A 20,947-nucleotide genomic window follows, 5' to 3' on the forward strand; every position below is an offset into this window, starting at 1 on the left:
AAAGGGAATTCAAAGGAGAATTCCAGGGCAGGACGGCCCAGGAGCAGAAGGCTCCCAAGGGCAGGACATTCTCGCAGCGTGCCTCCTGACCATCCTGAGACTCAGCCCGGACAACCACGGAACGGCCAGTGTGTCCGAGTGCCAGAACTTTCCTTTGTTCTAAGAGTCTAGAGCGGAGGTTGCCAGAGAGTAACCAGAGGATCCACCCGAGGTTAGCAACAGCAGCAGGCCTCGTGAACAGGTCGGAACTGTGGACAGCTGAATCACTATTCAGAACTAGCGCTTCATTAGGAACGAACCGGTCCTCTTCCTGACTTGCTGGGGTCCACAGTCATCTTTTCTCCTGTGCACAAACTTTGCTAGTTAAAGCCAACACTAACTAGCCGGTCAGTGAGCATCAGCAGCGCACCGTCGCAAGCCGCACAGCACAGCCTGGCACGGAGCCAGAGAGCGCGGATTGGACAGCAACAAGCCTGCAGCTGATTCTTTGTGCCTGCAGGAGATATGAATCCCCAGAAATTGGATGAGTATTCAACTTCAATGCATTACAGCTCGAGAATTCAATTGTTATCCCAACCAGTTGATATCAATTTAATTCCTAAGAGTTATGTACTTGTTTTGAGTATCTGATGTAGAAGTTATAACCAAGTGCATTTACGAAACAGTCTTAATGAATGATATACTGAACGTATGTCCTCTTGATATATGTAACTCTTCGCAACTGATTGAATATATATCTTTTGTATTCTGATAACCCTCTCGATAAGATCTGTTAGGTTTATATGCATATTTTATGTATTAATAAATGTATCCTCGTGTATTAGTACCTGTGTGTGTGCGTTGTTTGAGTTATGTCGCATGGTTGGATTCTAAAGCCATCAAAAGAATTAACTTTGTGATTTACTGCTACAATTAATAATTGTCACAGTAAATGCCCAAACCCTACAGAACTGGTGCCTTCAGAGAGCCACTACATTTACATTTTGGCTATGGCAACGTTACATATTTGGCGTCCCTGGGCCGGCTATGATTACAACTGTAAACTAAAAAAATAAAAAATAAAATCTAAAAGCAAGTTTGCAAACTCCATAATAATAGTAGTTAATTTTTAAACATGGTGGCTTTTTTTCCTGTTAAAACTGGAAAGAATTAAAGCAGCCAGAATGTGAGGAATTTGTATACTGTACGTTAAAACAGCAAAACAATTAAAATGCTTTCCAGCACTGCCCTCTACTGTTCATGTTTGTTTCCAAGGTGGCATTACAATGTTTGATAGTGTCGGGTATTTAACACTGACATGTTTGTCAGAAAATGTGCAATATCCCACGGAAACCATTTTCAGGAGAAGCAGTCCACATGCCTTTATCACTAAAGAGTGCTCTTTTACACTGACAAGGAGGAGGATGAACGAAATGCAGGCATGTACACCCAGGCGACTAACGGTTTTAAACCGTCAGGAAAAAACAAGCCCTCCCAGGCCCACCACCCGAAGGAAAGGCATCGATGGTAACCGGCTGCGGGGCGAGCACCTTCTCCAGGCGGGAGCAGCAGTACTGGATCCAGCTGAGGTAGACGGCACAGAAGCTCTCTCGGGAGATGCCAGCCAGGCGGTGGTCGTAGTCCTCGTCGATGTTGGGGTTGAAGGTGGGGTCCAGGTCCACGTAGTTGCGGTCGCTGCAGCACTGGAGCCCCTCCTGCATGGCCTCATTGCCCAGCCACTCCTCCAGCTTGTCTGAGGTCGTCACGTAGTAGATGATGCCCTGTTGGAACAACCACCCGAAACGCACTGAGCTGCCGGGCACTTCCCGGTTATAAGGAGGGAGCTGTGGAGAACGTGATCCTGTATGCTGACAAGATGAATTGCCACAAGGAGGAACATCTGTGCAGTTGGACACTTCCACTACATTTAGGGGTCCTTAATTTTGGGGTACTTTGTCTTGTTTTTGTTTCAAATCTTGGGATGACCTGTACCACCAATAAAATTCTCACAGTGGACACATATGCAGTATTGAGAATTGAGGCATTGGTTTTGTTCCCGGATTAATCCTACTCCTGGAGGTAGTATTAATAAGATATTCGTCTGGAAATGAATTTTGCACTCTTGAATCAGTGTGCAAAATCCACAACGCAGAAGAAAAGTCATGTGAACTGCATACTGCCCATGCCAATTTCTTCCTTTCTGTCCAAACATTTTGCCTTTGTGGCTTGGTAGTTGGCATCACATGCATGTTGTATTGCTGAACCCTGCTTTCTGTGTGTAAGCACTTATTTTCAAATAAGCCACTCTGGAGCAATGTTTCAGAGCATTTCAGCTGACTGAGAAGACCAAATCACAATATCGGGAGCAGGAGGTTATGGCAGTTTGTTCCTCAGCCTACACTGACATACTATGCTTACACTTCCATAAACTTTGGGCAACATATTGTTCCCCCCTCCCACCACACCTCCATATGTGTTTCCAATACAAGCAAATCATTATTATTATAAATTTATTTTTAGTGTTTAATCTGAGCAGATTAATAATGCTGCTTGAATATTTTCATATTCCCATGGTTTTGTAGCCCTTTTTTGACAGAACAAATGATCGCAAAACTTGAAGCTCTTTCAAAGCTTTTTCAAAGTTTCTTTTTGTTTAAGTTTGTGAACCATGAAAAACTTGCACCTCACAAGACTTGTAGAGTACAGCCTCACTGTCTAGTGCATATCAACTAACGTGTGACACAACACTTTGGTTATTCTACTAAATTAATTTACACGAACAAAGTGTTGCTTAATTTGTCATCTGTAAAATCCCAAGTTCTGCACTGTGTGGTTGAGACACTCTGGGCTATAGTGTTGTGGAAACAGTGTGTAGGACGAAGCTGCAGATTTACTGCAAGCTGACTGTTCCCCCCAGGTCTCCTAATGATCGCAGACTCCCAGGATCCCCCCATGACCGCAGACCCTCAGGTCTCCCCCAATGACCGCAGACCCCCGGGTCTCCCCCCATGACCGCAGACCCCCAGGATCCCTCCATGACCTCAGCCTCTGAGGTCTCCCCTCTGACTACAGCCCCCCAGGTCTCCCCCTGACCGCAGCCCTCCAGGTCTCCCCCTATGACCTCAGCCCCCCAGGCAGGCTACCTTGACGTAGTAGGTGGTGAGGATGCGGCGCAGGTCGAACACCTGCAGCATGGAGGCGGCGCTGTTGTCAGTGATGCTGTAGCCCTCCAGCACGTACTTGGTGACCAGGACCTCCCAGGCCAGCCAGCGCTGCCCAAAGGCCGCATTGAAGGACAGCACGTGGGGCAGGTGTCCCGGCTCGCAGCAGCAGCAGCCCTCGTCCTCCTCTACACCCTCCGTGATGGCCTCCACCTCCCGCTGCTGGCAGTACGTCCCTGCACAGGAAACCAGCACAGGGTTCCCAAATAAATACCCTACTCACCGCTTGCCATCCATCGCATCTGAACACCAGCAGCTGCTAATTTATTTCATTTACTTTGTAGGAGATCTAGCAGGATGGTCAGATCAGTTTCTGTTTAATTCCCCCATAAATCTGACGTAACCAAACATGCTGCCATATATACTAAATCCTGTAGGTTTAATCAACAGCTGTAAACACAACATGTCTGCACAACTAGATACAGTGGTACTACAGATTGGCTTATTCTATAATGGTAAAACCTGGAGACAACATCAATGATTTCTACAATTTCTCATAGATGATGCTGGACCTCAAGGACAGAAAAGCTCCAATCGCTGTTTTCCATTCCTGCAGCATTCGCGACTCTCCCAGCTCAGTTATCAATGGTTCTGAAGAGAACTTCGCTAATTGATGATCAGCTGTCAGTGCAACTTTGAATAAATTGCTGTGCAAAGGTTGCATTTAAAAAATCTCCAGGGTGTTCAGACCTCCTGCTTACTGGACATATTTCATCCGGACAGCAAGCCGAAAAGAAAAAGGCGGCTGCCCACACGCACCCCGGAACTCCAGGCCCCGCAGCTGGAAGGTGACCAGCCCGTTGCCGATCTCGATGAGGTGCACCAGCGCGTTGAGGTAGTCCGAGGCCAGGATGAAGCAGTCCCCGGTGCCGAAGTTGCCCCAGCGGCCCAGCAGGAGGTCACCGCACAGGCTGTGCTGTAGCGAGCGCGTCAGGTGCTCGTAGAAGATGGAGTTCAGGTTGTTGTCATCAGAGCCTAGACAGGGACACACAGACAGTGCCACAGTGAGGACCTCTCTGCATTGGTCACAGACCACACCGGTGTAGTCCTCGCGTCTGCGCATTCTGGACCACAAGCCTACAGAAACTTGGTTTGCTGGGCTCTGACATCAGTCGTGAAACTGCCAAAAAAAACGAGTACAAGATCCCTTACCTTACTTCAGTTAGTATCCCATTAAACAATTAGAAGCATGAGTAGCAGTTAAGTAAAGTGTAATTTAACTTATGGAAACACTTTCTGCTTCACGGTTCCTTATTTGCAAAAACATTAACACGCTATGCATCAGGCAACTTTTATCAATGTCCGATGCTGAGTGCGTGATTCATGCATTTATAACATCAAGGCTTGATTTCTCCAACTCTTTACTGTATGGGTTCCCTACCTCTCTTCTCAATAAATTGCAATATGTTCAAAACTCTGCAGCTAGATAACATACTCACACCAGACCCTGGCAGCATATCACTCCTACTGTTAAGTCTCTAAATTGGTTGCTTATAAAGTCATTTATTCAATACAAGATCTTGTTACTGACTTTCAGGGCTCTAAACAATCTGGCTCCATCTGAACTCCTCCACATTTGCACTCATCCCCATAGGCTCCGTTCAGTTGAGGGCAGTCCTCTACTCACTCTCCCCAGGACTAAATCATGGACATTTGGTGACCGTGCCTTCTCCGTTGCTCTTCCAGTGGAATGAACTTCCTCAGAGAGACAACTTAACTCTCTCTTAGATTTGAACTCTCTTCAAATCTAAACTTAAAACTTACCTTTTTGCCAAGGTCTACATCCGATGGCCTACAGTGAATTCATAAAAACCTGTATGCTCTTGTTTTTTTCCCCATTTACTTTTATTTATTTACTTTTTCTTCATTCATGATGTACAGCGTCCCTGGGTTGGGAAAGGCCACACGTACTGCTCAGGAGAACCTCCTCAGCTGCATGAACCAGCAAGGCAGCAGTGCTTTATGCTGAATAACAAAGCTAAGATCAATAGTTCAGGTGGGTAGCTGCGTCAGCATCCGTAGGCTGCAAAGGAACATGTAATAGGTTTGTTCCATGCTGAAAAGAGAAGAAAGAAAACACAATGTTTCGGCTGACACCCGAAGAAGGCTCCACAGCCAAAACGTTGTTTCCTTTCTTCTCTTTTCAGCATGGAATAAACCTTTACTTGTTCCTTTAAAATCAACAGAGTGGATCTTGACTGAAGTGAAGTCTGTTGAACCTGATCGAGATCATCTGATCAGTAGGAGCAGCCAGCTTTAACCAAGCAGCAGCAGTGAAACTGGGTTGCCCAGAAAAGCTCCCTGAGCAGTACAGTTGCGAGGACAACAGTACCAGCAGGTACTTATCTGATGACGTTCATCAGAACAGAAATAACCCTCCTTGAAAGAGGAGGTGGGGATCTTCATGTTCATTCAGCTCAGCTATCAACTCCTCAATCAGCGTGGAATCAGAAAGGCAATTTTCAGATGCCGGTAATTTCTGCCCTAAATGACGCAGTTGCCTGAACGATGGACTGATGCACACAGGTTTATTCATCCTTTTTTTATTATTCGATTTAAAAAGAATCAGCTGTGTGTCATTTAACTGTGTATATTTAAATGAAAATGCTCAGTGTTTAGTCATTCAAGCCCATCACTGCCCAATGATACTCAGAAAAGAACGCAAAAACGAATTTTTCATTCAATGTTTAATTTGAAATCTCAAAAACACATTATTTAAGAAAATGGTTGGCTACTTCGAAATATATTGTCATTTGCTTAGCTCAGTCCATTCAATGCACAGTGTGATAGACTTAACACATTTACATGCTTTTTAAGAAAGCAATGTTAGTCATCTATTTTTAATTACCACATTAAGAATCAGGTTTCTTTAACCCGGGATAAAAATACAATCAATTCCAAAATCCCCAAACTGAAAACCACATCCGGTATTGAATTACCAAATTCTGCAGCATTTATTGCCGCTCCAGGCTGTACTCAACAACCTAACTGCAAAGACAGCATAAAGGCATCGACTAATTGAGAGATTCTTCCAGTGAGATCCAGATGGGACTCTAGGTGGTGTTTAAGGTATTTGTGCTCAGGATCAATCAATCTGCGGCAATTAGGCTTTTATCTATCACTTATTTATTCTGTTGTCCTACCTGGGTTTCTGTCCAGCTGAGAAGCCAGTCTGGTATTGGAGTGATCAACCCGCTTTGTGCTACAAGAAAACACATGAAGAAAACGAATTTTCTTGTTAATTCAGGTTTATATATTCTCACCTTTTCCAAGTTTTTGTATTTTTAATTTTTTTCTCCAATTATTATTTAAAGGTTGTGGAGGATGATTGTTGGAATGATTGTTTCTCCAAATCTTGGCTCCCAGTAATGGTGACTCCTTCACCACATGGAGAGAATGAGAACTCAGTTCAATTGAAATGAAATGATAAATGGACACATCACATTAGTTTTCTTCTGACACTGCTCCACAACACTTTACAGGGGGATAAGCCCATCTCTCACTGCCATCACTGCAAGCCTGCAGATGCCTGGCAAGCCACAGAAAGTGATATTTGTAAGAAAACCAACAGAATTCCAGGCAGACTAATCCCAACTCTACCCCTAGGGGGAGCTCTGCCAATTAGGTACTGCTTGGGTAATCACAACCCAGGCTAGAATTCACAATGAGCCCAACCTGTGCTCAGAATGAACATTTTTTAGTCACTTAAGGCCATGTTTGTGTGCTTTTTAAAAACGTTTTTGTTTGGAGTATGATCTAGAGAGTACAGAGCATGGGAAAGGAAAGGAGATGGTACAAAAAAAAGGACAAGAGGTCTTCTTACTTGTAGTCTCTCTCCCAGAACTTGACGGGCCGCACATAGGAAGTGATGAAGATGGCGCTGCCCAGAAAGGGGTTGAGGGGTGTGGAGAAGACTGCCGACACCACGGCCTGGACAAACAGCATGGCCGAGTCTGCAGGGCACCTAGTCAAGGACACAACCTGCGCAAGGATGCCGACACAACCTCCAGCCCTGCTGAATATACATTCTCTCACAGATATTAAAGTTTTTCATCGTACTCTGTTCAGTATTACCAGGACGGCTGTTCTTAGTTATCTTAAAACTACGGTTTTCCAAAAATATTTTAAAACTCTGTAAATACTAATGTACAATCTAAATTTGGTGTTTTTTTACATTCAAACAAAGCTGTTTTGAAGTATACTAATGCAACCACTGCAGGAATATGTGAACTTGTCTACCTTAAATGTCGCTGGCCAGGTGTTTGCCTAGTCTTGAACGTTACATAAATCTTTTTTAATTTCATTTGCCAGTTCCAAAGTGTTTGCTGATCCCCCTAGTTTGATATCATCTGTAAACTTGACTTATTTACTAACTATTCTAGAATAGTTCCCAGTACAGGCCCTTGCAATACTCCACTAATTACATCACTGATAGAATTAAGAAGAGCAGTGGTCCCAGTACAGATCCCTGCAGTACTCCACTAATTACATCACTGATAGAATTAAGAAGAGCAGTGGTTCCAGTACAGATCCCTGCAGTACTCCACTTATTACATCACTCATAGAATTAAGAAGAGCAATGGTTCCAGTACAGATCTCTGCGGTACTCCACTAATTACATCACTGATATAATTAAGAAGACCAACGGTCCCAGTACAGATCCCTGTGGTACTCCACTAATTACCCCAGTTTGAGTCAGTCTGGAGTTTAAAGGATACGAGGCACTGCAAAGGGCTGGGCAAAGGCGTGGAAGGCCGAGCCCCATGTGATCTGCCAGGGGGCGATGTAGGTGTACACAAAGCGCAGCTTGTAGAACAGTTCCCACAGCTAGAAGACAAACACCAGGAACACACCCACTTACCAAAGCTGCTAGATGCCCGCAGGAGAAATGAAATGATCTCCACCTTGCAAAATGAACTCTGAAGCCAGAGAGCCAGTTTCTTACACACAATACACACAGGGTATGGAGGAAAAAAACTTCATATTCACATCTCCCCCTCATTAAAAAGCCTTTAGATTTCTTTACCTACTACTGACTCAAATTGCCAAACACAAGACAATCAGACTTGAAGATGAGCCCCACAAGGCAATCAGACTTGAAGATGAGCCCAGACTTGAAGACGAAGGTTGGAATGCCCAATCGTGCACAGGGGTGCCACAGTCAAGCAGGGATCTAAGTCAAAGCCTCCAGAGTTAAAGAAAGGGACACGAAAAAAGCAAAAACCAGCTGCTAGACATTTCAAGACAGACATTAGGTTTAAAAACTATTAAATCTAATTTCTCGTGCTTGTTCGGACTTGAATTCACACACCTCATTTACGGGTAGCGTTGTTACAAACTCCTGGAACATGCAGTAGTCAATAAACAGAGAGCAGTGTTTGGATTACCTTAGAAAAATTGTCAATGTCGCTTGCTTACAAGAAAATCCTTTTGCCGTGTGTTGTGTATCTCTAGAAGAAAAGTATGTCTGCTTTTTTTTGTAATTGTTTGTGTGTTTTCTCCCTGTGGAGTTGGGCTTTAAATGACTAAAAAAAAAAGGACTGTTCAAAAACTACAAATCCATACAGCTTCTGCACCATTCGTTGAATATACACAAGAGTGGACAACAGGCATAGGCGGTTAAAACTCTACAAAGAGAGTGCCTTTTTTTTCCCTCACTTATTAAAAGTGTGAACAGCAGCATCAGCAGTTACACTATGAAAGAACTGAGCTGGAGAGGATCTTGCAAGACATCAAGGGAACACAGCTGACTGTTCCTAGTACCATAACCACTAGACATCAGTTTTGGCTAAGCCGGTTAACTAAATCATCACTAAATTAAACATGTCCTATATGAGGCAAATGCTCCCGATGCTTGTTCACTTTTTTTCAAGCTGGAGGGGTACTCTGAGGTTTTGCAGCACCTCAGGCACGCTGAGGACCTTACCTTGCTGAAGACAATGGACATGAGGAAGAGGTCCAGCAGCAGGGTCTCGGACAGCGAGCGGTAGTCGAAGGTGAAGAAGAGGACGGTGAAGAGCACGGTGACGTACTGGTAGGTGGGGCTGCTGAAGGAGGAGCGCAGGAGCTTCAGCCCAGCAATGGTGATCATCAGAGCCCCCACTCTGAGACAGAGCAAAGAAGAGGGAATTCAGACTGGAGGCCCATAGGCCCGCCTTTCCTGTCCCAGTTAGACAACTGGGGAAGGAACTTCACAAATACTTTTCCAGTACTGAACAGACTAGTTTGCCAATGCAAGATGTCCCTGGCTGACCTGCAGCTCAAGCAGAGTTTAGATTGATAACAAATTAGATTTTTTTTCAAATCGTCTTCGGGACTTGGCCTTGTTCCTCTATGAGGAAGACTGGGAAAGGCAGAGACTCACTCCGTATCCAGTTTCTTGGGGCTGGCGATTGCCCTGGCACTGCCGCTCAGCTCGTTCAGGATGACTAGGGGGTACAGCACATTCTTCTCCGCAAACAGCAGCCAGACGTGCACCTTCTCGAACCACATCACATGAGCAGCTCCTGGACCGGAGGAATTAACACAGGAAAGATGTGTAAGACAGCCCAGCTAGAGTCAACACAACGAGAAATTCTCTCCTCGGGGATGTAAGAGTGTCTGGTGTATCATTTAATACCTTTTACCATTTAATAGTTAATATTGAACACTTGTTGTGTAGAAATACAGGGATAACATTTCTAAACAAAGTGGAGCCATTTGGTTAAGCAGTTTCAGGCAATTTAATTTCTCATGGGTACTTATGAAACTGTCAACTACAGCTCTCAGACATCAATATCAAACAAATAATGAGGCCAATAAAAACCCCTTTCACAGTGAATCTCAGCTGCTTCCATCTGGCTGTCAGTTTAGACTACTTACATGAAGGTTTAAATGCAACACAACTAAGTTATCTTTTATTCCCATGCCTATTAACTATTAAGTTGCATAATTTGGACAATGGATTTCATATTACTTTAGGCATATAGAAATGTTTCGATTTTTTTTTCCTTTCTCATCATGCATGCATGTCTCTTTTTGTTAATGGGATCACGTTGTGTTAAATGTATAGTGTACTATGCTGTGTCTTTTACCTGTCTGCAAGTTTCTGGGAAAATAAAACAAAGTAAGTAAACCTATATAGATGAAATACACCAAGGGCGATACATTCAGAATAGTAAAACTAAATAACAGAAAATGCTGCTGAATTATGCTAACAAGCATTAGGGTTGAACAGTTACACTTGTGGAAAGCAATTAGTGCAACAACTGAAGGGTTGCAATAGGTCTGTAATTGTCAGTATTGGGACAGCAGACTCAAAATAATTGTTGCACACATTTTAGTGACTGAAATACAGGAGGAATGGTGAAAGGAAGCTGCACAACAAAGTAGTTTTAAATCTTCTGAAACACCAAGTTAAACTCTGGTCACTATGGCATAAGACATACAAACTTAAGTGATGTTCCTGAGAATCAAAACTATATTCATTCCTGGACTGAAGCACATTTGTCACAGCAATAAATATAAAGCAACAACACTTGCACGGTGGATCAGCTTTGACAGAGCTTACAGTGGATGTGTTGAGTTGTGGTTATGTTTTTAAGCTACCTTGATGAAGAGCAGCACTGTTCTTAAAAATCCATCCACACATCATGAAAAAACCTGTTTCTTTCCAGAGGGAGTCACGGCAACCGAAAAGCATAGGGCACAAGGTAGAGCTGAGAGCACTGCTCTCACCCTGGACTGGACACCATCTCATTACAATCTCTTTAAAACTCTAATTTCATTCTAAGTTAACATGTGCTCTTATTAACATTGGTTACTTGAGAATTGACTTCATAGCCAGGAAAAGACTGAAATGCAATGATTGCAAAAACTGTGACACTAGATCACCATTGTTGATATGTTTACATTGAGATTCCTACAATGATCATACATCGCGAGTCTTTATAATCCACACAACAGGTATACAGCCCATTGAAAAACAAAAACCCACGCTTGAATTCAGATGAGCATGGGTCAGCTGAAGACTTTATCAAGGCATGCAAAATATTAGAAGATATAAGACTGTGTGCAAAATACATTTGATAAATCTAGTTCACTGAACTGAGCACAAACATGTGCTCCAAAATACGAAGCTGTTAAAATCGGATTTAGGTCTAACAGAAAAAACAACTCCTTACTGAATAGTTTTAAAACTCAGTAAAGTTCTGCTTCAATCCATACTGTGAATCCAAACTTCAATCCACACGCTGAAATCACAGGACTTCAATCAGCAGAACATAATTAAGAAATACCTGGAAAAAAGTACTGCAGTGGAAAGGAATGGCAAGGAATGAGCCTACAAAAATCTTTTACTTTTTCGAATATATTAATTTCAAGTTAAAACAGACATTATTCTCCTACTTGAAGTCAGAACAGGAGCAAGAGAATGGGGGGACTCCATCGCATCACAAGCGCAAAACCAGCTGGCTTACCTCTGACCTCAAACTGGTAATATTCCTTGGTCTTGATTAGAGGGTGGGAGAAGCAGTACCACGGCAGCTGCTTGCGCACCTGAGGCAGCAGGTAGTGTGTCAACAATCCCACTGCTCCCACCAAAGCATACAGCACATAGCTCAGGAAGGGCTGGTGGAGAGAGGAGGGGGAAATGACAAAAATATTATTCATTTTTAACTATCCATTTTTGAGGGTAAGATTCTAGGAAGAGGCTAAATGAATATTTAGGAGCCTAGGAGTAGCAGTCTCCTGCTTTTCAGGGAAAACTTGCACAGAAAGCTCTTTGATATCTACATTTATGCACGTCCAATATAGGTAATAACAGGGGAGTTATCAGATTTGACTGAGACCAGGCAGAAAGATTATAAGATTATTTTGCAGCTTGAAAACAATCTCAGGCAGGTTTAGTCACACCCAATTCAGAATTACACCCATGGCGCCAACAGCAGAGCCTATGAAGCTTTTACTGGCTACAAGTGTAATAAAATATTTTAAAAGAAACATGAAGCAAAGACATGTCTCCGTGCTTCATATTTCAATGCTCTTAAATACCATTACCTGTAAAGCAATGAACACCGTGCTGACATGGATGGCAAAGTATAAAACTGCAATCACCACACAGACTATCAAGTCTGATTGAAGGCGCTCATTCTGGAAAGAAAGAAGAAATAGGTTAATGCTATTGGACAAATAAAGGTAATCCTGATTTCAGGACAGCAACATCACAAACTTTACTATTTTACTATTTACTACAGACTTTACTATTTTAGGACCTGGGGAAGGTCATATGAATAGTAACAAAAGAAATTCGTCCCATCTAGCCTGTTTGGTAGCTAGTAGCTAACCTAATCTAGGATGTCATGTTTCTTCAAATAGTATAAGATATCAGCATCAACGACATGGCTGTGTAACCTGTTCCATCCTCCCACAACCCTTTGGGTAGTTCTAAGTGGTTTCCATTTTCTTCTTGCGTTTCTTGTTAAATTGTTGAAGAAAACAGTACATCTTACAATATGGAAGCCAAAGATGTAAAGCAGTTTAAAACTCAGAAACAAGTCTGTCCAAAAATCTCACAGATTTCAGCACACTTACTACAGAGTTCCTGAGCTTGTCTGGTAAGGGATCCTTCACTTCTGAGAGAGGATCTTCTGGGTTTTTGTCCTTAAGGTCAGGAAAAATCTTAGACTGCACTAAAGAGCTAGACAGGAGAGAAGAGTGCAAAGATCATTTTCAATCAGGAGCCATTCTGCACCTGAGTAACTCATGCTTTGCATCATTTGTCTTCCATTTAGGAGACACAGATTTCTTTCCTGTTCTAATCGAATAGTTAAAAAAACCCAGAAAAGCAATTCACTATGATAGTGCATATGGCTGATGAGGACAAAGAAATAATTTATGTTTTCTCTCAAGTATCATTATGCTGCACCACAAACCAGACATTGTTTATTATGTTTATTATTTTTGAAGATCTGGTTTCATTACATGAGAATTTTTATATCCTTTTTACCCAACAATCCAAAATTAGGAACAATGCAGATTAACACTGAGAGAATGTTTCTTTAAAAAAGCAAAAATCAAGCAATCTCACACAAAGAACATGCACTTCAAAACGTGAAAATAAGCAAAAAGGAATTCACAGTTAAAACCTAAAAGGGCCTAACATTAAAGGTTTAAAATGAGTATATTTAGAGTGTCCTTACATAAGAACTGAAGGGTCACTGCTCTGTCGGCTCAGGTGATAGGAGACGGCCACAAGCAGCCCGCAAAAGACAGAGAAGAGCACGGGAATGTGCTGAGCATCCCACGATTCCTGTAACAAAGCCACACACTTTGTGTTCACTGAACATGACCACACATACAAGGGGTGTTTCGTCACACATTGACTTCACAAGGCAAGATCACACACTCACCACACACTTTGTGTTCACTGATCAAGACCCCACATACAGTACAAGGGCTGTATCGCCACACATTGACTTCACTAGGTAAGATCACACACTCAAGCTTCCCTTTACTACACGTTGCAACATAGCATCTTGAGATGTTTGAACTCAATATACATGAAATATTGCTGTGATCTCTAGTAGACAGGATCACATACTCAAAATATATTTTTAAAGATTCCATCAAATAATATTTTTTATAAAATTGATAAAAGTACATTAGTACAGACCTCCATTAAGGGTTGAAGTATGAAGTAGTCAGTAAGAAAAACCAAGATACAGAAGTACAACTTGCTAGCTGCATACAGTAAATACAGCCATCAATACAAAATTGTTCAAATTACAATTCAGTTACATTGATGACCACGTCCAAGTTAAAAAAAAAATCAGTAGGCAATGAAAATGGGACAGATGTGGGCATCTTTCCTTCCTATACACATTGCCAAGTACAGTAGATGGTTACAAAGCAGTGCAGTGGCTGAAGTACATAACATATTCTGTAAAAGTCTGACCTAATCTTACAGCAATGAAGGAGAAATCTGTAAAGCTTCCAAAGCAATTGGCATCAAAAGGATAAAGATCTGGACCATTACACTTCTGATAGCAATCTAAAGGATAACTTAGGCTGCTTGACAACTCACTATCCTTGTCTAGAACAAAGACGAGAGGGCAAGTGGCGTTTACCTTCAAAGCGCCATAGCAGAGGACGTACAGCATGGCCACGGCGATCAGGCTGCGAATAACACTGTACAGGGCAGAGGGCAGGCTGGTGCAGGCTGGAAGACACACAGCACCTTCAGGCTCAAACCAGAAAGACTCTGCACAACTGCTAGCAGGTGCTGGTGTCCTGGATCTCAAAGAGTGAATTCACTGCAACATCTGAAATACTGCTTACTATGATTAATGAGTGTACCAAAACCTACAAGAGAATATTTTTATTGTAGTCATACATAAACTACTGAATACTTGTTTCAATAACTGTGTTGGTACACACATAGATTTGCAGATTTGAAGCATAAAAACAAATTATCCTATGAACATGGGATTTTCTAAATTAATACATGGGCCACCTACAAAAGCAGGATATCTGGCAATATTACGTCCATGTACATTGTCCCACTAATTCATAAGTGGATTTAAACATGGTATGGCTCTGTCGATGCTAATGTAAACTTTCAGACATAGGTAACACAACAAGCTTCACAAAACTGACTGGTTGCAATGCATGAACAAACTCAGCATCATTAATAATAAGTACCAACGCATTACAATGACATGATGTACTGCAAGTCGATAGATATGCTCCCTTGAACACCCTGCTCACCATTTCCTCCAAAGACATGAATGTCCACTTGCTCGAAGAGGTACATAACAAAGGTGTTGACTTGTGGGAGAAGACCGATGAAGAACACGAGGGGGAAACACAGCGTAAACACTGCAGGGAAGTAAATCATAGCAGTCAGGAAAGATTGGTCAACAGGAAACACGCTAGAACTAAAGTGTCACTTTTTCCCCCATCCAATGACCACAGTGCCTTGTGTTCACCTCTTTCCTATGACAAATCAATTTTTGGCTTTACAAAAGTGTACATGTTATTAAAGTGGATATTTTTAATCAAACCGAATGCTCAAACTCCAACACCTTTATTGGATGAAAGAACGTTAATGTCAGCAATAACTAAAGATTGAAAACTTTTAATCAAATAAGTGTTCAGCTGAGTCAATACTTGGTGGAAGCACCTTTAGCACCAATTAACCCATTTTACCCATAGAAATATTCACTTTGAACATTTAAATTTGGATTATATTTATCAGTATTTTGATGATAATCTCTTCAATAAAAGTGTATGCATCCTTTGTAATTTAACAAAACATCACTTTAAGAGCTTGAATACTTTTGCTAGGCACTACATGTGTAGTTCTGCATGTCCACTGAATTAGGGGACAACTCAAATGAACACAATAACACTTATAAAATAATGTCTCAAGGAATATGAAAAAATAACAAAACTTTTCTACAATCAACAGAATACATAGTAGGAGTTTTCAAAGCTGTTTTGCTCCAGAGTGCAATTTATTCAGAATTTGCTGAAGGTATAGTAGCATGACAATACTGGTCACAACAGGACAACAAAATAAAAATCAAAGGTTTTTCCATTTCAAAAGAGTTCTGGAGGGGCTCTTTTGCTCTTTAAAACTTGCACTGGAGAAAAATGTTTTGGAAGTTGTCCTTTTAGCTTTAGAGGTTTATGGTTTGTAGCTTCAAAATGGAGTCACAGCTGTAAAACTTCACCCTAGACCGTGGACACAATTAAAGGGCTAAACCACATTTAGTTGGTGGTTTGGGGAATTTTTAACAACACTGATTTAAATTAGTCCAGTTTGAACACTGTATTCCTTTCAACAGCCAATGCTTTTCTCTGAAGTCCTCTGACTGTTTTAAAAGGCCTCAGGATTCAGTTGTTCTGTATTGGTTCAATAATAATTCAACGCTGTTAGTGTTCGGCAGAATGTTTACAAGCATTTCTCTTGCAAAAGCAACTATTGAGAAAATAACTTTTAAATTAAAAATATTTACAGCCAGTCAAGTGCTTTCTTGCCAAGACAGCAGCATCATTGTTTAAAAATGCTCCCGATTTTGCTCCTGGTGGCATTTCTTTTCCATGTCATTTCACTCATGAACAGGGGTTTGTTGATATGAGATCGGATGCAAACGCACATTATCTGGCTGAAGTTTTGAATTAAATTTCAAATTGATCAACTTCTATAAAGAATTCTATCTCATAGCTGGAAGGTGGTTTCAATAGTTTTGATCAACTAATAATAATAATAATTGCTTACACTTATATAGCGCTTTTCTGGACACTCTACTCAAAGCGATTTACAGGTAATGGGGACTCCCCTCCACCACCACCAATGTGCAGCATCCACCTGGATGATGCGATGGCAGCCATAGTGCGCCAGAACATTCACCACATATCAGCTGTTAGTGGGGAGGAGAGCAGAGTAATGAAGCCAATTCATAGATGGGAATTATTAGGAGGGCCATGATTGGTAAGGGCCAATGAGAAATTTGGCCAGGATGCCAGGGTTACACCCCTCCTCTTTTCGAGAAACGCCCTGGGATTTTTAATTTAATTTCTAATTTTTAACTAATGATGACTCTATGATACTTCATTTCATCTGAGTCATGATTTAGATCTCTTTCAGAACCCAAGTCCTGAAGCTGAGGCCGAAGATTTAAGAAACGCCTGTAAGGCACAGATATCTTTAATACGTCACCTCCCAACATCCAGGTGAAGACGGAAAGAGGGACCAATTAAGAAAATACTTAATAAAATTAAGTTACGGACTTGGGGAGGGAAACACAGCGGAAGCGATGTGCTCCTTAAGGAGAGTGATTTTGGAACTTGTGAAACCAGCAGCTCTGCAGTTTCCTCTACACCCAGAGCTGAGCACCCCTGCACCCTGCCTCACCTATGACAAGGTCCCTGGCAGACGTGAGGAGCAGCGAGCTGGTGAAGGCCACACCGTACAGAGTGAAGCGGGCCGAAGATGTTCTCTCGCTGCCGTAGTTGAGCAGCCAGATGAGGCCGCAGCACAGGCAGAAATACACCGGCCTGCTGTAGGCGATGATCCGATTGTGGCCCTGATGGGGGAGGTAGAGGAGACCATGAGAGAGAGAGGAAAAAGCAGCTTTACCTGGAACAAAACATGCTTCTCGAGGCTGAAAGCTATGCCACAATATGGACAACGGTGTACAGAGAATTCCGAGCTTCATTTTACTCTTATGACTATAACATATCCAGTGTTAAATCCCATTAAAAAAAGCACAACACCACATTTTACTGCATAACTCAAAAAGAGCAATTAAAACAGCAAGTTTAAAAAGAAACAAAACAATTTTGTGATATCCAGAAGTTTTAAAAATCCTTCTAGTGTTTGCAAAACATACTTTATTATCAGGGTCCCAGAAAGGTACTCTTGGCATTTTCAGGGGTCCAATGTGAGTAATATGTGAAGATGCATGTCAATGCGAAGCAGGTGCTGTCTCTTTCTATCACACTCACTGCCAGAGCCACAGCCGTTCGTTAAGAATCCCCAGTCTTAAACTGGTCTGGAATCGGGGAGTGCCCAATCACCACCCCCACCCCAACAATTTTTACTTCTTCTTGTGTGTAGTTACACACCAAAACAATTACGTATCACATCCAGCCTGAATCAATTGGTAATGGTATTGTCCCCAATGGTAAACCAAGTGTTCCTGAAGGCAGAGGTAAAATGCTTTAGAGGCCCACACTGAAGATAGAGTTGAGAGGGCACAAGTTCTTTTCAAAAGATAAACACATTTCATATATAACAGGACAAGAAGTAGAGCACAAAAAAAAAATAGCAAGAAACCAGAATCGCATTTGATTAACAATTCAGCATAAGACTACTTTATGCTAACATATAGCGCATATTTCCCATACAATTGGGATTAGTACAGGCACATTTTGAGCATAGCCCAAAAAAATCAAGACAGCAAATTAAAAACAACAGCATCGAGCAGGCAATTTAATATTAGCAGTGTTTTCAGACAGTCTAACATTTGGAGATTTATTGTAATTTATTGAGAGAGAAAAAGGGAACCAATCCACTTTGCCATTTTGTGTCCTAGTAAGAGCCAAATCATAGTACAAGAGCAAAGCCTTTCTATTACAACTTGGACAGAAACACAAGGTTTGTACATACTTCACTTTGTCTGAATCAATTAATTTGAAAAAGCACCTTAACTCAGGTCTTCGTCACCTTTCTAAATGGTTAAGGACCTACGAGACCTAAATCCTTTTCATTTTTTTTCCATTGCCACTTGACTCTGAAACGGCAGAAAGTTTGCGAACAAATGGAAAGAAAGTGCTCAAGCTATCAAAAGCCACAGCACAAAAACATCCCCTCTTGTTCCCAGAATGCTCAGATTTTTTGCTTCATATGTTATTCTTGGGTCTCACTCACTATTTACACTTATACAGTCCACTTCACATACTCAGCTACAGCAAACTCCATTTTCTCAACGTTTTGCACTATGTAGAAATGAAAAGCCTTTGAAAAACAGAAATGCCATTAAGCGCTGACTAATTAAAGTATTTCTTGGTAAAGCAGTACATGGATTCATTTAAATATTACAATGTAATAAACTGGAGTGATGGGTGGGTTTTATGGGATGTGTATAGACACAGGTACAGGTATCTATGTGTTGCATGTGTAAGTCTCCTGAAAGGAACTGTAAAGCTCACGGACCAATCGCCATGATGCTGTGTCTGCCTGCATGCTGTGCAGGTCCTCACTTGCCTACACTGATTGCAAATTATATGGATACAAACCAAGAACAATTAGCAATCCCTAATTTTTAAAAACACTGCCAAGATGTGAACAATGACAGTCTGCAATTCAAGGCACATTGCTTAAACCACTGTGGCAACAAATATTTTCTCAGAAGCTCAACACCTGCTCTTTAAAACAACCCCTTCAAAACTAGTCTTACTTCTTTCTTTGTCTGCAAAACTGGCAAGGATGATATGTTGCTGTTATGAAATGATTTCCCTTGGGAAACTGCTGCTTTATACACAAGCAGACTGTCTCCATTCAGAGAAGCCTTCAGTTTCCACTGCGTGTATGTTGTCCCACAGGAATGCCGATCAGAACTTAAAGAACCCGCAGAGCTCTTCAAACAAGCCCATGCAAAAGGACCCATACGTACGTGTCGTGGCGATGAGGAATCTGGCTGCACACTCTAAAGCAGACAAAAGAGAAGAAATAAACTGGTTGGAAAAACAAGAACAACCCTCAGAAATCAGCAGTTAAAGTTCAGCAAGATTCCAGTGTTTTATACTGAACTGAGAGTGGAAACCGAAAACGCAAGGAAACCACTGTTTATTTTCATATACCATGTTTATCTTTTGATGAAAATCTACAACATTTCCCTCTGTAGACACAAAATGTTGTAGAAAAAGACTGCCATCAAACACAAGAGCAAATGGAGTTCATACCTTCTGACACTGAAATTCCACACAGCCATTTTACAAAATTCCGTGCATTTGCCAGAAAACAACAAACATGAAAAAAGCACCCATTAAAATAAACTATCAGGTGCTTCAATATGCTTAAGAACATGATGGCAAGGAACACAAAGGAAACTTATGTTGTACTTTTACCAAAAAGTATATTTTGAGAGCTTTTTGCAAAAGACAGGCTTTCTGCACTGCTTTGGTCCAGAATTTCGTTTTGCAGACTGTATTGTATAAAGTGTTAACTGGGAGCTGTGTCGAAAGCTGATACCCAGACCATTTTAGAAACCCCATTACCCTGCTGTATTGTATTTGTTGTTCAAGTGAACTGGTGGTTATGCAAGAGTACACTGGTTTCAAAGGGAGCTGTGACGCATGACCAGTTCGACTCACCTTCAGCAGGGAATACTGGCAGCTAGCAAGGACAAGGCAGAACTGAAAAACCCAGATATCGGTGAAGAACCCGTGGATGAGAAGCACCGAGCCCAGGAATGCCACCAGAACGGCCAGGGTAACTGCCAAGGCGTTCTCCAGAACCTCCCGGTTCCTATCGACACAAACACAGACAGGGAGCTCTCCTAAGTCCACCCAAGTATCATACCAGCAGTGCAAGAAGAGTCCAGTGAAAAGAAGTTCATTAGGTTGAACAATGAAGAGGTCGGCTACTCAGCTAACCCAGAGAAGTTACAGTCAGCAAAAACATAAGAATATTTTTTTTTGTATAGTATTCAGTCCTGTAAAGTCAATATTTGGTGGAAGGCACCTTTGGCTGCCCATACAGACACAAGTCTGTTTTTGATTCTACCAGCTTTGCTTTGGCCGTGCATTAGGATTACCATCTTGCTGAAAGCTGAAATTTTGCCCCCGTTTTAAGCCTTGGCAGACTAAAAAAGGTTTTCTTCTACTATTTGCTTGTACTTGTGCTCTTTTTCTTCTTCACACTGGAAAAGCATGATTCACTGTAGGGATGGTGTGGACTGGGATGTGCACTATGTTGGTCTTGTGCCAGTTTTATGTCTAAAGCAGGTTTTCCTCTAAGCTTTGCCATTCATTTGCTCCATCTATGTTCCCATCAGTCTTGACAAGTTTCCCAGTCCCTGCTGATGAGAAGCAGGACAATAACGTAATGCTGCTTTCAACATGACTGTAGGGATTGTGTTGACTGAGTGATGTACTATGTTGGGTAGATTTAATGCTTTCTACTTAAACCAAAAAGTCAAAATCTGTAGAGATTGTGTTGACTGAGTGATGTACTATGTTGGGTAGATTTAATGCTTTCT

At 41.7% G+C, this 20,947-nt stretch overlaps 1 protein-coding gene across 3 annotated transcripts in view; it reads right to left on the reverse strand.

Annotated features, from left to right (window-relative positions):
• The window catches only part of pcnx1 (pecanex 1), a 66,797-nt gene that overhangs the window by 8,835 nt on the left and 37,015 nt on the right, over positions 1 to 20,947 (reverse strand). For all 3 annotated transcript variants that reach the window (XM_088924850.1, XM_088924849.1, XM_088924848.1), the window contains 17 exons: positions 20,061 to 20,214; positions 19,361 to 19,393; positions 17,098 to 17,269; positions 14,946 to 15,056; positions 14,306 to 14,397; positions 13,379 to 13,488; positions 12,771 to 12,876; positions 12,237 to 12,329; positions 11,657 to 11,807; positions 9,565 to 9,706; positions 9,127 to 9,304; positions 7,919 to 8,027; positions 7,024 to 7,153; positions 6,344 to 6,402; positions 3,960 to 4,175; positions 3,123 to 3,376; positions 1,530 to 1,760 (listed from right to left, as the gene is read on the reverse strand). In XM_088924850.1, the coding sequence (XP_088780976.1) occupies positions 1,530 to 1,760; positions 3,123 to 3,376; positions 3,960 to 4,175; positions 6,344 to 6,402; positions 7,024 to 7,153; positions 7,919 to 8,027; positions 9,127 to 9,304; positions 9,565 to 9,706; positions 11,657 to 11,807; positions 12,237 to 12,329; positions 12,771 to 12,876; positions 13,379 to 13,488; positions 14,306 to 14,397; positions 14,946 to 15,056; positions 17,098 to 17,269; positions 19,361 to 19,393; positions 20,061 to 20,214 (2,341 nt within the window). The remainder of the gene's footprint in view (positions 1 to 1,529; positions 1,761 to 3,122; positions 3,377 to 3,959; positions 4,176 to 6,343; positions 6,403 to 7,023; positions 7,154 to 7,918; positions 8,028 to 9,126; positions 9,305 to 9,564; positions 9,707 to 11,656; positions 11,808 to 12,236; positions 12,330 to 12,770; positions 12,877 to 13,378; positions 13,489 to 14,305; positions 14,398 to 14,945; positions 15,057 to 17,097; positions 17,270 to 19,360; positions 19,394 to 20,060; positions 20,215 to 20,947) is intronic.

Source organism: Atractosteus spatula, chromosome 9 (assembly GCF_055471065.1).
Source record: "Atractosteus spatula isolate fAtrSpa1 chromosome 9, fAtrSpa1.hap1, whole genome shotgun sequence".
Taxonomy (NCBI): domain Eukaryota; kingdom Metazoa; phylum Chordata; class Actinopteri; order Semionotiformes; family Lepisosteidae; genus Atractosteus; species Atractosteus spatula.